Raw genomic sequence first — 13,606 nt, forward strand, 5'->3', positions numbered from 1 at the left:
TCTCTGGACTTCTGTTTGCTGTCACTGAAAACGGCCCAGTAGGACCCAGCTCACAGTCGGGACGAGGAAATGAGGGGAAGTGTAGGAAGTATCCACAGGACCAGCAGAGATCACTTACGACTTTTCTCAATGACTTTAAAAAGACTGTATTGAGCTGACTCGGAAAAGGAACATCCACAGGGCACGAAAGTACTGGGAGAAAATAATGAGAAGGACAAGATTTGGCTCTTACAGTGCAACCCAAGTAAAGCAGAGCTGCCTTGTTGTAGCTCATCACACCCAAGAGATCCTGGTCCTCCGTCCATCCGCAAACAAACAAAGCCAGCCGACCGGCCCTGGCAGGCCTCACTGGCGGCTCCCCGCCCACGCGCCGCGAGCTGCCTCTCTGTGTCCTCCTGTCCCTCACGTGGTGTGCAGGGCCGGATCTTTACTCCTGCCCTACAGACGGACAAACTTCCCGAAACCCATCCCTTCCAGGCTCTCCCTCTCCCCAGCGGCCCTGCTTTTCTGTCCTGAGACCAGCTCTCCATCCCGTCGAATTCAGGTCCACGGAGCCTCGCCGGCTTCTTCAGCTCAGCTCCCGGATCACGTGTGCTGCCCACGAAAAGAGCCCGACGGTACAGCCTCAGCCACGGGAGGCGGGGCAGGCGTGCCCACTCCCACGTGCCTGCCTTTCTGTCCCTGTCTCTAAAGGAAGGGCGGGAGGCGGTGTCTTTCAGGAACTGCTACCCAGGCTCCCTTCGCCCCAGGTCCTGCGCATCCACTGCGTCACTAACCCCCGCAGCTGCTCCGTGAAGGATGACGAGCCACTGGCACCACTGTGGAGGCTCAAGCAGCTGGCACAGCAGCAAGAGAGCTCATCAGAAACAGCAGAATCAATATGCAAACCAACACAAAGGAAAACCTGCAGAACCTGGGGACAGAGCGGAGGACAATGAGGCGTTGCCCAGACGTGCTTACCAATGTGAGCTAAGCTAACCCGATGTGGAGAGACGGTTTGCTGCCTTTTACATGGTCATTGTGGACGTGTGGTGGCTTTAAAAATAAACAAGACTGGATTCAGGACGGGCATGTTGGGGGGAAAAGGATGGAGCAATGGAAATGAATGGCCCCACCGTGGCGTCATCCTGTCTGCATGGGTATCTTTCTCTAGACCAAAGAAATGTCTTGTTTCTAGGCTTATGTTGTATGAATGAAAAAATATGAACTATTTCGTTTTAGGACTTTTCTTCTGTGGAGATGCTGGCCTGGCCTACTCCTCGGGGACTGCGGAGGTGTGTGGACGCGGCCAGGCCCGGGGGGTGGACATTCAGAGCAGCTGACGGCTGTGGCGCCACACGTGACTCCTGCTGAATGCGTTCAGGATTCGGTCAGTGGCTGTGGCACTCTCCCGCCCCCGGCACACCCCCACCTCGCAGTGTGGCCCAGACCTTCCTGGCACAGGCTGCAGGGAGGTTAGGGAGTTTGAGCTGGGTTTGGCCACGTGCTCCCGAGAAGAGCGCTGGCCAGTCAGGAGGCCGACACCAACAGCACCACTCCAGCCTCTCCGGCTCCCCCGGCCCCTCGATCCAGCACCCGGGGCGCAGACTCCAGCCCGTGTGCCTGCCAGCAGCGAGCACATGCTGGCTCTGGGCACTGGACTGCGCCGCTCACTCGCGCTCAGTGCAGGGCCACCGAAGTGGGGCTTACCTGCAGGGACTTGTCGTACCAGCGGTTTGCCCCGTTCTTGCTGCAGCCTCCGCCGTGAAGGAGCTGGAGCGCCCTGTTGGTGTCGCTGGGCTCCTCACCTCCTGGCCCGTCCAGGCACACGAGGCAGATGCAGCGCTCGATCATGTCCAGCGAGTCCCGGTTGGTGGAGTCTGCAGAGCAGGCGAGCATGGCCTTAGCACCTGTCCCACCCCAGGCCTGGGGTCCCCTCCGCAGAGCCCCCCACACGGCAGGGCAGCCCTGTTTTCCAGGAAAACGCACCGGGACTCAGATCTTGAGGCAGCCCTGACCCGCGGTGGGCGGGCAATGAAGTCGGCCAGACTGCCCTGAGCCTCCGTCCTACCCCGGTGGCCCAGCTCACTGTCAGCGTCCCTCCAAGAGCCCTGCCTCCAGCTACAGCTGCTGCTGCCCCCAGATGTGCGAGCCACGGAGCCTTCCTGCCGGGGTGAAGCAGGATGATGGGATCCTCAGGCCATCCCACGGCAGCAGAGGGGCCCCCTCCCCCACCCAACAGCACCCTGCACTCTGGCACGTGTGAGCCACATCTATGGGTAGGAATGTTTATTTGTCCTGAACTATGATTTTCAAACATTTAAATTAGCCGTTGAAATTGTAAAGTTAGGCAATTTGGCATGAACATCTGAAAAATGTGTGTTGCTCGCCCCTGCCGGCTGGCCGTTAGCGCAGAGGCGGAGTGGCAGGTGCATCTGGATGAGCTCATGGCAGCTGTTTCAGGCACAGGGACTCCTCAGGACCAAGACCAACAGCCACCGAGGTGCAGGAGACGCAGCCAGGGGAGCCCAGGTTGGACCGCGCTGCTTCTCACGCATAGCCCCTGACAATTCCCGGGCTCTGGGACCTTCTCCTACAGGAAAGGGGCTTGGAAAGAGAACTCCCCCTCCCCCCTGCCGCCTGGTGGCACTGAGGGAATACAGACAAGCGCAGCTTTTCTGGAGGGGAAGTGGGGGAGTCAGGCACAGAGGACTTGACTTCTCCACGGGGGACATGCATGTTCTTCCTGGAGCACAGAGCGGCCAGCCAGGTGGGCTGCCCTGGGCAGCTTCTCCACCAGGCACAGGGAAGATCACAAAGCCCGCCTGGTGGGACCTGATCCTGGCCAGGGCTGTTCCTGCTGTATGTCCCCTTCTTCCAAACAGGAGTCTCTGTCGTGCAGACATGTGCCTTCCCCACCGTCTGGCACTGGAAGTAGGAGTAGATAGCCTGCCTTTGGTTTAAAGTTCACCAAAAGTTAAACAGTCAACCAAGACCAAAGTTTAGTGTTTTGGCTTAAAATTCCAAGGAGTCACATGGAGACCCAACAGTGATGGCTGCACATGGCCCAGAGATCCTGACCTCTGGGCTGGATGCTGTGACAAGGTGAGGCACAGATTTCTCCCCAGCCCGGGGCAGGGGTGAGAGTGTCCTGTGCACGGGAAGATGGGGTGCATGGTGTTTGCAGGCGGAGCGTGGAGACTGCCAGCTGCATGCTCTAGCTCCTTTCTCGCAGGACCCCTGGTTTTAGCCTGGTACAGGGACAACAAACTAAAGCTGTATTTCCCAGCCTCCCTTACAGCCAGCGGTAGCCAGGCGTCTAAATTCTGCCAGTAAGATCTAGAAACACTATACGACAGCTTCTGGGGCACCTCTTTAAGGATAACCAGCACGTGCTCTTTGTCCTTTCCACGCTCCTCCGTCCTGCTGCCTGAGACACGAGTGCAACGGTCGGAGCTCACGCCTCCACGTTGCCTTCCTCAGGCACCTGGAGAGCCCCCTTCCCAGCGTGTCAGTCAATCCCCAAGAAGCTTCCATATGTCTCACCAACACCTGCTGGGTACGCGGATGCTAGGGCCACCTGTGCTGGTCTCTGCTCCACCCAGGTGATCCCTTCAGGTCCACAACAGGTGTCTACAGGTGCCCTTGCCTGAGAGGAATCCCCAGTCTCCATCCATTCCCTTCCTCATACTTTTTGCAAATCCTGGGGGCGGGAGGTGTCTCCCACAGTGGGCCTACTCTGGGAGGCCAGCGCAGCTTGGGACATCTGTTCCTCCTTCCTGTCTAGGATGAGGCTTTGGGGAGTCCTGTGCTTTCAGGACCCCTCCAGGTCCCTAGGAAGCCAGGGTGACTTCTCATTTCTGCATGGCCTCTTGGGCCTTCCTGCCTCAATCTGCTCAGCATCAAGGCTTTGACTGTGCCCTGAGGATCTAAGGTAAGCGAGAGTCAGTCCCCTTCCTCTAAGCTCCGTGAGTGGGGTGCAGCCGCCACATCAGAACAGCTTCTTCTGCCCACAGGGAGAATCCGAACTTCTAAACATGGCACCCTGGGCTCCACGATTTACCTCTGCTGCCCCCCAGGTCACCTCCCACCATCCCTGTATCCCTGCATGGGCCTCACACCTCCTGCCACCCTCTGATACCTGTGCACATGCCATCTCCTGTTCCCAGGACAGGGGCCCTTCTCCTACTCTGCCTGTCAAGCCCTCCCCAAACCCCCTAATCCTCTAGCAGTGCCGGCCCTGCCCTGGAGCACTCTGACACCCAGAGCTCGCCACCTCTGCGGCCTGCTCAGCACAGATGTGGAAACGCACTCTGTCCATCAGGCCAGCCTCACACAGTGCCCGAGCGCAGGGCTGGACTCACCCCTCCACAACCACCACCCCATACTGCACAGTGAGGGACCCCACAACTGTCCCAGACCCACATGCTTTGGGCAGTCACTGCTCATCCAGCACCTACAGGTCTTGAAGCCCCAATCTGGTGCCCTCCCAGATGTCTGTGAGCTTGCCGAGGGTGGGGCTGGGGTCCCCAGCACAGGCTGCGTACAGGAAAGTGTCCATGGTTGCTAATGGACTTCAGTGTGCTTCCCTTGGCCTGGCCCAGGTGAGGCTGCGACCTGCACACCCATCTCAGAGAGGCGACCTGGAGGTGCCCACTGGCTGATGAGAAAGGCCCATGTCCTTCTGAGGAACAAAAATCCACAACCTTTGCAGCATCGAGCGTCATGGTATGGTGGGGGAATGGCGCAGGATGTGAAACTGGGCTAGAGTAGGAATTTCTCCCCCTCTGCAAGGTCCCCTGCTCTGCCCCTCCCCCCTACAGTAGGTGAGCCTGCAGATGGCTGTGATGCTCAGCCCTGCACTGTGTGCCATGCCAGGGGCCCCTCAGGCTCCCAGGCTAGCCAGCACTTTCAGGGAATGGGGAGGCCTTGGCCAGGCCCAGATCAGGTTCAGATCAGCAGAGAGGAAGGGAGGGGCATGCCAGGAGGGATACAACAGTGCGGGAGTGAGGAGGCTTGTAGGTGGAGCTTCACTTACAGCTCATGAGTGACAGCATGCAGGATTTAGGTGAGGTTTGAAGAACACAATGATGTGACGCTATTAGCCAACCTTTGTTGAGCACCTACTATGTGCCTGATATCAATCTAAGCATGCATATTGATGCATATGAGATAGGCATCATTATCACACCTCATTTACAGGTGAGGCCATTTACAAGGCTGCAGTTATAAACAGGGGATGATAATAACCATCCAGTAGGTGGGGGAGCCAGGTTTGATCCCAGGCATGCAATTGCAAAGCCAGGTTCACCATCAAGGGCTGTGCATGCCAGGTTCAGTGCAGTGACTTCATCCAGCAACAACAGGAAGTCACTGAAGGATCTCGGGCAGAGCTTGATGTGGTCAGAGAAGAGTCTAGGATACTTGGCAGCTTGGGGAATGCATGGCCTGGATGCCAGCCAACGGGCCATGGGCAGCCTGAACACCTTGATCCTGCTGGCCATACCTTGGTGAGCTTGCCTTCACCAAGCTTTCCTTAGGAACAGCCCCGAGGCCAGTGTTGAGTGGGCAGATTACAGCTCCCTAGGAAGCCTACAGCAAGCCTGTCCAAAACCGGGCCTGATGCAGCCTCTGGGCAGGAGAGTGGAGCTTGGCACGTTTCTTCCCTGCTGATCCATGCAAAGCTGGGAGCAAGAAAAGACAGCTCCCTGGGCATCGGTGCCCTGGCTACCTCCAGGCCAGAGAGAGGGATCCCTGAGGAGGGGCTGAGGTCTTGGCATCACATGCAGGCTGTGCAGGAGCTCAGCACCACCCAACAGGAACCAGGTCCTGGATCATTAGATAGAGTGAAATGGGAGCAGGACAGCAAAGCTGGAAGCCAGGTGGCCTTGCAAATGAACTCCCTGCATATAAGTAGCTGATCGGTCAAATGCTGACAAGTTTATCATGTAAGGCAGTAAATGAACTACACCCAAACTCATCCACCATGACTCTGGCCCAAACGTAATGGAAACACAGGGCAGCAGGCTGGAGGCACACGGCAGGAGCCGTTTGTCTTGTGGCATCCTCATCAAGCACATCGAGGCTCGTTTAAAGTGGTAAATCAATCTTCCTCAAGGAGCCCCTGCTTAACAGTGAGAGGTGGGAATTGAGTAACAGGAGGAGCTTGCTCCAACTCCCACGCCTGGGGAGCTGACAGTTTCGGTGGTGCGGAAATTCCAGAGTCCATAAGGCCTTGAGGAGCCCTGGGGCTGCTGTTAGAGGTTGGAAGCTTATAGACTGTGATTCAGGTGAGCAAAGATAAAACAAACACCCGGTACCACTGCCTGTGGAGGGGTGCAGAACTCTCAGGTGCTGTTGCCAACATGTACACCTGTGCACAAGCACACATAGGCACAGACGGCCCTCTCTGGCATGCTTGCCTTCTCTGAGCTATTACCTGGGACATTGGCACGAGTCAGATTTCTACTGTCCTGCCTGTCCTCTCTCACATAGTCCAGGGAGATGGATGCACTGAGCTCCTTCTCAGAGGCTTAGAGCTTCTAAACCTTTGCCAATCCCGTCTGAGTACCTTTCCTCCTCAGATGAAGGGGTTGCACCTCCTTTTGGGAGGTAAACCTGCTAGCACACATCCCACATTCTTCCCTACTCTGTGGCCTATGAGGTGATCTTTATGTTCCCAGACCCCAGAGGCTATGAGGATCCTGAAAAAAAGTGTTTCTCACCCAGTGAGGCCTGATTCTTACAAATTATAACAGCTTTGACTTGAGTTACAAAAGCCTCTTTTAAACAGTTGAAGAGGGAGGGTCTGCTACTTCCAGGTAGATGAAACTGACTTTTCCTTTTTTCTCCCACTAAAAAACCTGGAAGTTATATTTAAAAGAAACGTAAGAAGACTCTGAAAGATGGAGAAAGGAAGGCAGACCAGCTACAAACCTTGGGACCCAAGGCCACACATGGTGGCAAGTTCTCTGGGTATTATAGACTGAATTGTGTCTTCTGAAAATTCACATGTTGAAGCCCTAAACCTCAATGTGACTGTATGTGGAGATACGGCCTTTAGAGAGATGATTAAAGTTAAATGAAGTCATAAGAGTGAGGTTCTAATCCAATAGGGCTGGTGTCCTCATGAGAAGAGGAAGAGACATCAAGCATGTGTGTGTAGAGAAAAGGCCACGTGAGGACACAGTAACAAGGTGGCCATCTGCAAGCCAAGGACAGAGGCCTTGGGAGAAGCCAACCCTGCTGACACCTTGGTCTCAGACTTCTAGTCTCTAGAACTATGAGGAATAAACTTCCATTGTTTAAGCCCCTAGCCTATGGGATTTTGTTGTGGTAGCCCCAGCAAACTAATACATGGCATTTTTTTTTTTTTTTACCTAAAATATCCCATACTTGAAGCTGAAGAAGACAACAATATAAAAGCACAAATGAGTATAGACAAAAACAAACAAACAACAAAAGCCTGCTGTCTCTATCCAGAGGATCAGAGTAGCAAGACATAAAACTTTTAGATAATCATTCTACTTCACCAAACACTACAGAAAAAAAAAAAAAAGTGTCACCATGCGCCGCACCCGACCCCACCCCGGCCACCATCCTTCCTCATTTCCCCTCCCCACCAGCAACGGCTGAGTGGGCCTAGACATCTACCATCATCAGTTTGTGATGAGGCATCTCAGCCTCTGAAGGTATCAGTGAAGGCATGGTCTCAAATGGAAACTGGGACTTTCATTTCCATTGGGCAGTAACCAGTCCCCCAACCCATTCCAACACAGTATTAATAGAGACCATGTACGAAGCTTGAACTTCCACCCCCACTCAACAATAATAAGGAGTGACCTCCCCCAGGATGTCAATATAAGCTACATGAGGAACCTGTACTTCTTGCTCCACCTTTCTATAACCTTACCCCTGCTGGAGCGGTGTCAAGGGAAGCCAGCTAAAATAGGTTTAAATAAACTTCAGAGTATCATAAGATAATACCTCCATGTTTCCATAGAAAATCACTCATCATACCAAGAACTAGGAAAATCTCAACTTGAATGAAAAAAGACAACCAGTAGATTCCAGCACTGAGATGACAGATATTCAGAATTATGTGACAAATATTTAGAAAGCAGTAATAAAAAAGCTTCAACAAGAAATTCTAAACACATTTGAAACAAGTGAAAAAAAAGAAAGTCTCAGCAAAGAAAGAGAAATTCTCAACAAAAAATAAGGATATAAGAACTAAATAGAAATTTTAGAACTGAAAAATAGAATAACCAATATAAAAAGCTCAGTGGATGAATTCAAAAGCAAAATTTATGGGGTACAGATAAGAATCAGTGAACATGAAGACAGAACAACAGAAATTAGCCAATCTGAAAAGTAGAGAGAAAATAGACAGGGAGGAGAAAAATGAACAGAGCCTTAGGCACCTGTGAGACAAAAGGTCTAGCATTTATGTCATCAAATTCCCAGAAGGAAAGGAGAGGAGAAAGAGGGTAGAACAGGAAGTACTCAGAGAAATAATGGATAAAGTGTTCCCAAATTTGGCAAAAGACATAAACCTAAAATTTCAAGAAGCTGAGTTAACCCCAAAGAGGGTAAATTCAAAGAAATCTACAACAAGGCATATTGTAGTTAAACTACTGAAAACTAAAGACTAAGAAAACATATTCAAAGCAGCAAGAGAGAAATGACACTTTATCTGTAGGGTAACAGCAATTAGAATGACAGCAGGTTTCTTATCAGAAATCATGAAGGCCAGAAGGAAATGGCATGTTTTTCTAGTGCTGAATGAAAAGAACTGTCAATCTAGAATTCCATATTCAGAATTCCATATTCTGAAAAATACCCTTCAGAAATGAAGGGGGGAATCAAAACATTCTCATCTGAGGAAAAGTTTATCCTCAGTAGACCCACCCTAAAAGAATGGCTAAAGGGATTTTCCTAAAAAGAAAGGAAATGATAAAAGTGAAATACCAGAACATCATAAAGGAAGAAAGAATAATAGAAATGATAAAAGGGAAATACTGGAGCATGAGAAAGGAAGAAAGAACAATCTGAGTAAATAAATTCATTTTTATTTTCCTTTAGAGTTTTCTAAATTATGTTTCACTGTTGAAGCAAAAATTATAACACTGCCTGCTGAGGTTCTAATTGTATACAGAGGAATTGTTTAAGACAATTATACTGTAAACAGGGGAGAGTAAAGGGAATAAAGGGTGGTAAGCTTTCTACACCTCACTACAACTAATGAAATTTCAATACCAATAGAATGTGATGAGTTATGTGTATATAATGTAATATGTATAGAAATTGCTAGAAAAAGCTACACAAACAGAGAATACTAAAAAACACTATAGGTAAATCAAGATAGAATTCTAAAAAATGTTCACGTAACCCACAGGAAGGCAAGAAAAAGAAAGTAAGAATTGAAAAATAGAAAACAAAAAATGACATGGCAGAGTTAAGCCCTAACATATATAAAAAATTATATTAACTGTAAATGATTTAAATGCACAAGTTAAAAGACATATTGGCAGAATATATTATAAAACATTACCCAGTTATATGCTGTCTACAAGAAATTCACATCAAATTTAGTGATATAGGTCAGTTATAAATAAAAAGAAGGAAAAAGATATGTCATGCAAGTGTTAATCAAAAGAAAGCAGGAAATGGCTACATTAATGTCAGATAAAGTAAACTTTAGAGCAAAGAAAATTTACCAGAGACTCAGAAGGGCATTACAGGATAAATCCACCAAGAAGACATAGCAATTGTAAATGTGTATGTACCACACATACCATGAAATATGTGAAGCAAAAACTGACAGAACTGAAATGAGAAATAGACAAATCCATAAATGTACTTGGAGACCAACACCCCTCTCTCAGAAATTGATAGAACAACTAGACAAAAATTCAGCAAGGATATAGAAGAATTTAACAATATCATCAGTTGACAGCATCCAATTGACATTTAGAGAAAATTTCACCCAGTAACAGCAGAATGCACATTCTTTTTAAGCACCCATGGAATATATGCCAAGATAGACTATATTCAGGGCCATAAACAACACTTAACAAATTGAAAAGACTCGAAGTCATACAAAATGTATTCTCTGACCACAGTGGAATCAAAACCAGAAAAATAACAGGAAAAGTTTCAAACATTTGGAAACCAACAACACACTTCTAAACAATCATGAGTCAAAGAGGGAGATTTGAGCGAAATTTTAAAAATACGCTCTATCAATATTTATGAGGTATAAAGTTTTGGTGAGAGGGAAATTTATAGCACTGAATGCTTACATTAGAAAAGGGAACATGTCTTAAATCAATAATGTAAGTTATTACCTCAAGAACCTAGAAAAAGAAAAGCAGAATAAACCCAAAGCAAGCAGGAGGAAGGAAATAATAAAGAGTAGAAATCAATGAACTTGAAAACAGGGGAGGGGAGAACAAAATCAATGAAAAGAAAGCTGGTTCTTTTAAAAGGCCAAATTCCTAGCAAGATCAACAAAGGGAAAAAGAGAGAGAGAAAGAAAGAGAAGACACAATCACTGGTATCAGGAATGAAACAGGGGCTATCATTACAGACCTTATAGATATCAAAAGTGTAATAAGAGAACACGCTGAACAACTCTACACACATGAATCTGACGACTTAGATGAAATGTACTAACCCCTTGAAAGTATAAGGAACACTAAATATAAAATGGATCATTTGAATAGCCCTATAACTATTAAGGAAATTGAATTCATAAGACTAAAACTCCCCCAAAAAGAATTCTCCAGGCCCAAATGATTTCACTGAATAATTCTACATTTAATGAAGAATTAACACCACATCTACACAATCTCTTCCAGAAAATATAAAAAGAGGGAACACTTCCCAATTTATTTTTATGAATCCTGTAGTACCTTGATAACAAAACAAGACAAATACAGTACAAAATAACAAACAAAAAGCCAAAGCAGCTATAGACCAATGTCCCTCATGAATACACACACAAAAATACTGAACAATATATTAGCAAATAGAACTAAGCAATATATAAAAAGAATTATATACCACGGCCAGATAGGGCTTATTCCAGGGATGCAAGGCTGGTTCAATATCTGAAAATCAATGTAACTCACCACATTAACAGACTAAAGAAGAAAACTCACATGATTATATTATATTAATTGATGATAGTAAAAGCATTTGTCAAAATTCAACACCCAGTCATAATAAAAATCTCTTAGAAAAGTAGAAATAGAAGAGAACCTCCTCAACTTGATAAAGAGCATCTATTAAAAGCTTATAGCTACCATCATATTTAAAGGTGAAAGACTGATGCTTTTTCCCTAAAATCATGAACAAGACAAGGACATCCACTCTTACCACTCCTATTCAACATGGTACTGGAAGTTCTAGCCAGCACAATAAGGCAAGAAAAGAGAATAAAAGGGATACAGATCAGAAAGAAAAAAGTAAAACTGTCCGTATTTTCATATGACATGATTGTTTATGTAGAAAATACTAAGGAATCTACAAAACCAGAAACAAAACTCCTAGAACTAATACACGAATTCAGCAAGGTTGCAAGATACAAGATTAACATACAAAAATCAATTATATTTTTGCATGCCAGTGACAAACATGTGGACACCAAAATTAAAAATATAATACCATTTACAATTATTCAAAACAAATGAAATATTTCAGTATAAATCTAACCAAATATATATAAGACTTACATGCTGAAACCATAAATCACTAACAAAAGAAATCAAAGATCTAAGTAAATGGAGAGATATACCATGCTCATGCTTTGGAAGACCCAACATAATGAAGATGTTGGTTCTCCTCCAACTAATATACAGGTTTAACACAGTATCCATCAAAATCCCAGCAGGATTTTTGTAGATATAGACATTAATATTTTAAAATCTATGTGAAAAGGCAAAGGAGGTAGAATAGCTGAAACAATTTTAAAAAATAATAAAGTTGGAGGAAAAAGTATATTCAATTTCAAGACTTAGTAAATAGCTTATGTAATCAAAAATGTGTGGTATAGGCAGAGGAGTAAACACATACATCAATAGAACAGAATAGAAAACTAAAAAATAGACCTACAAATATCCCCAACTAATTTTGACAAAGGTGCAAAGGCAATTCAATGGAGGAAGAATAGTCAATTCAACAAATGTTGCTGGAGCAACTGGACATCCATAAGCAAAAAAAAAAAAAGAAAGAAAGAAAACAAGAAAAACCTTGACATAAATCTCACACTTTACACAATATACAAAACTTAACTCAAAATGGACTTCCACCTAAATGTACAATGTGATACTAGGAAACTTTTAGAAAAAACATAGGAGAAAGTTTTGGCATCTAGGGCTACACAAAGAATTTGTAGACTTGACTCCAAAAGCATGATCAATAAAAGGAAAATTGATAAATTGGACTTCAACAAAATTAAAAACTTTTATTCAGTGGAACACTCTGTTAAGATGGAAAGATAAGCTACAGACTAGGAGAAAATATTTGCGAACCACATATTCAATATATTAATAGAACTAATATCTAGAATATATTATATTAACAATTCTCAGAATTCACAGTAAATAAAAAACCCCAAAGAACCCAATTAGAAAATGGGCAAAAGACATGAAATGATACTTCAGCAAAGAGGATATATAGATGGAAAATAAGCACATGAAAAGATATTCAACATTGTTAGTCATTAGAGAAATATAAATCAAAAGCACAATGAGATACTGCTATACACCTATCAAAATGGCTAAAGTAGGCTGTACATGGTGGCTCACCCCTGTAATCCTAGCACTGTGGGAGGCTAAGGCGGGAGGATCGCTTGCGCTCAGGAGTTTGAGACCAGCATGAGCAAGAGCAAGACCCTGTCTCTACTAAAAAACAATAGAAAACATTAGCCAGGTGTGATGGCTGGTGCCTGTGCCTGTAGTCCCAGCTGCTCGGGAGGCTGAGGAAGGAGGATCGTTTGAGCCCAGGAGATTGAGGTTGCTGTGAGCTATGATCACACCACTGCACTCTAGCCAGGGCGACAGAACGAGACTCTGGCTAAAATTAAGAAGTGACAACACCAAAGGACGCATAGAAATCGGATCCTTCATATATTACTGATGTGAATGTAAAATGGTACAATCACTCTGGAAAACATTTTAGCAGTTTCTTAAAAAAACCAAACATGCAAGTATCATGTAACCTAGCAATTTCATTTCTGGGCATTTTTCCAGAAATGAAAACTTATGTTTATACAAAAACCTGTACACAAATGTTCATAGCAGCTTATACTAGCTCAGAACTGGAAAAACTCAGATGTCCTTTGTTTTAGGTAATTGGTTAGAGAAACTGTGACATCTAACACCATAGGATACCACTCAGCAATAAAAAGGAATGAACTGGACACATGCAACAACTTGGATGAATTTGCAGAGAATTACGCTCAGTGAAAAAAGTCAACCCCAACAATCGTACATACTATATGATTTCATTTGTATAACACTTTTGAAACAGCAAAATTATAGAAATGGAGAACAGATTTGTGGTTGCCAGGAGTTGAGGAGGGAGGAAAGCGGGTGTAGTTATAAAAAGGCAACAGCAGGGA

At 45.9% G+C, this 13,606-nt stretch overlaps 1 protein-coding gene across 1 annotated transcript in view; it reads right to left on the reverse strand.

Moving 5' to 3' along the window:
* Positions 1-13,606, reverse strand: part of CHAT (choline O-acetyltransferase) — a 49,408-nt gene that overhangs the window by 16,351 nt on the left and 19,451 nt on the right. Inside the window, exon 8 of the mRNA XM_069460499.1 lies at positions 1,690-1,859. Coding sequence (XP_069316600.1) covers positions 1,690-1,859 — 170 coding nt within the window. The remainder of the gene's footprint in view (positions 1-1,689; positions 1,860-13,606) is intronic.

Source organism: Eulemur rufifrons, chromosome 28 (genome assembly GCF_041146395.1).
Source record: "Eulemur rufifrons isolate Redbay chromosome 28, OSU_ERuf_1, whole genome shotgun sequence".
Classification (NCBI taxonomy): domain Eukaryota; kingdom Metazoa; phylum Chordata; class Mammalia; order Primates; family Lemuridae; genus Eulemur; species Eulemur rufifrons.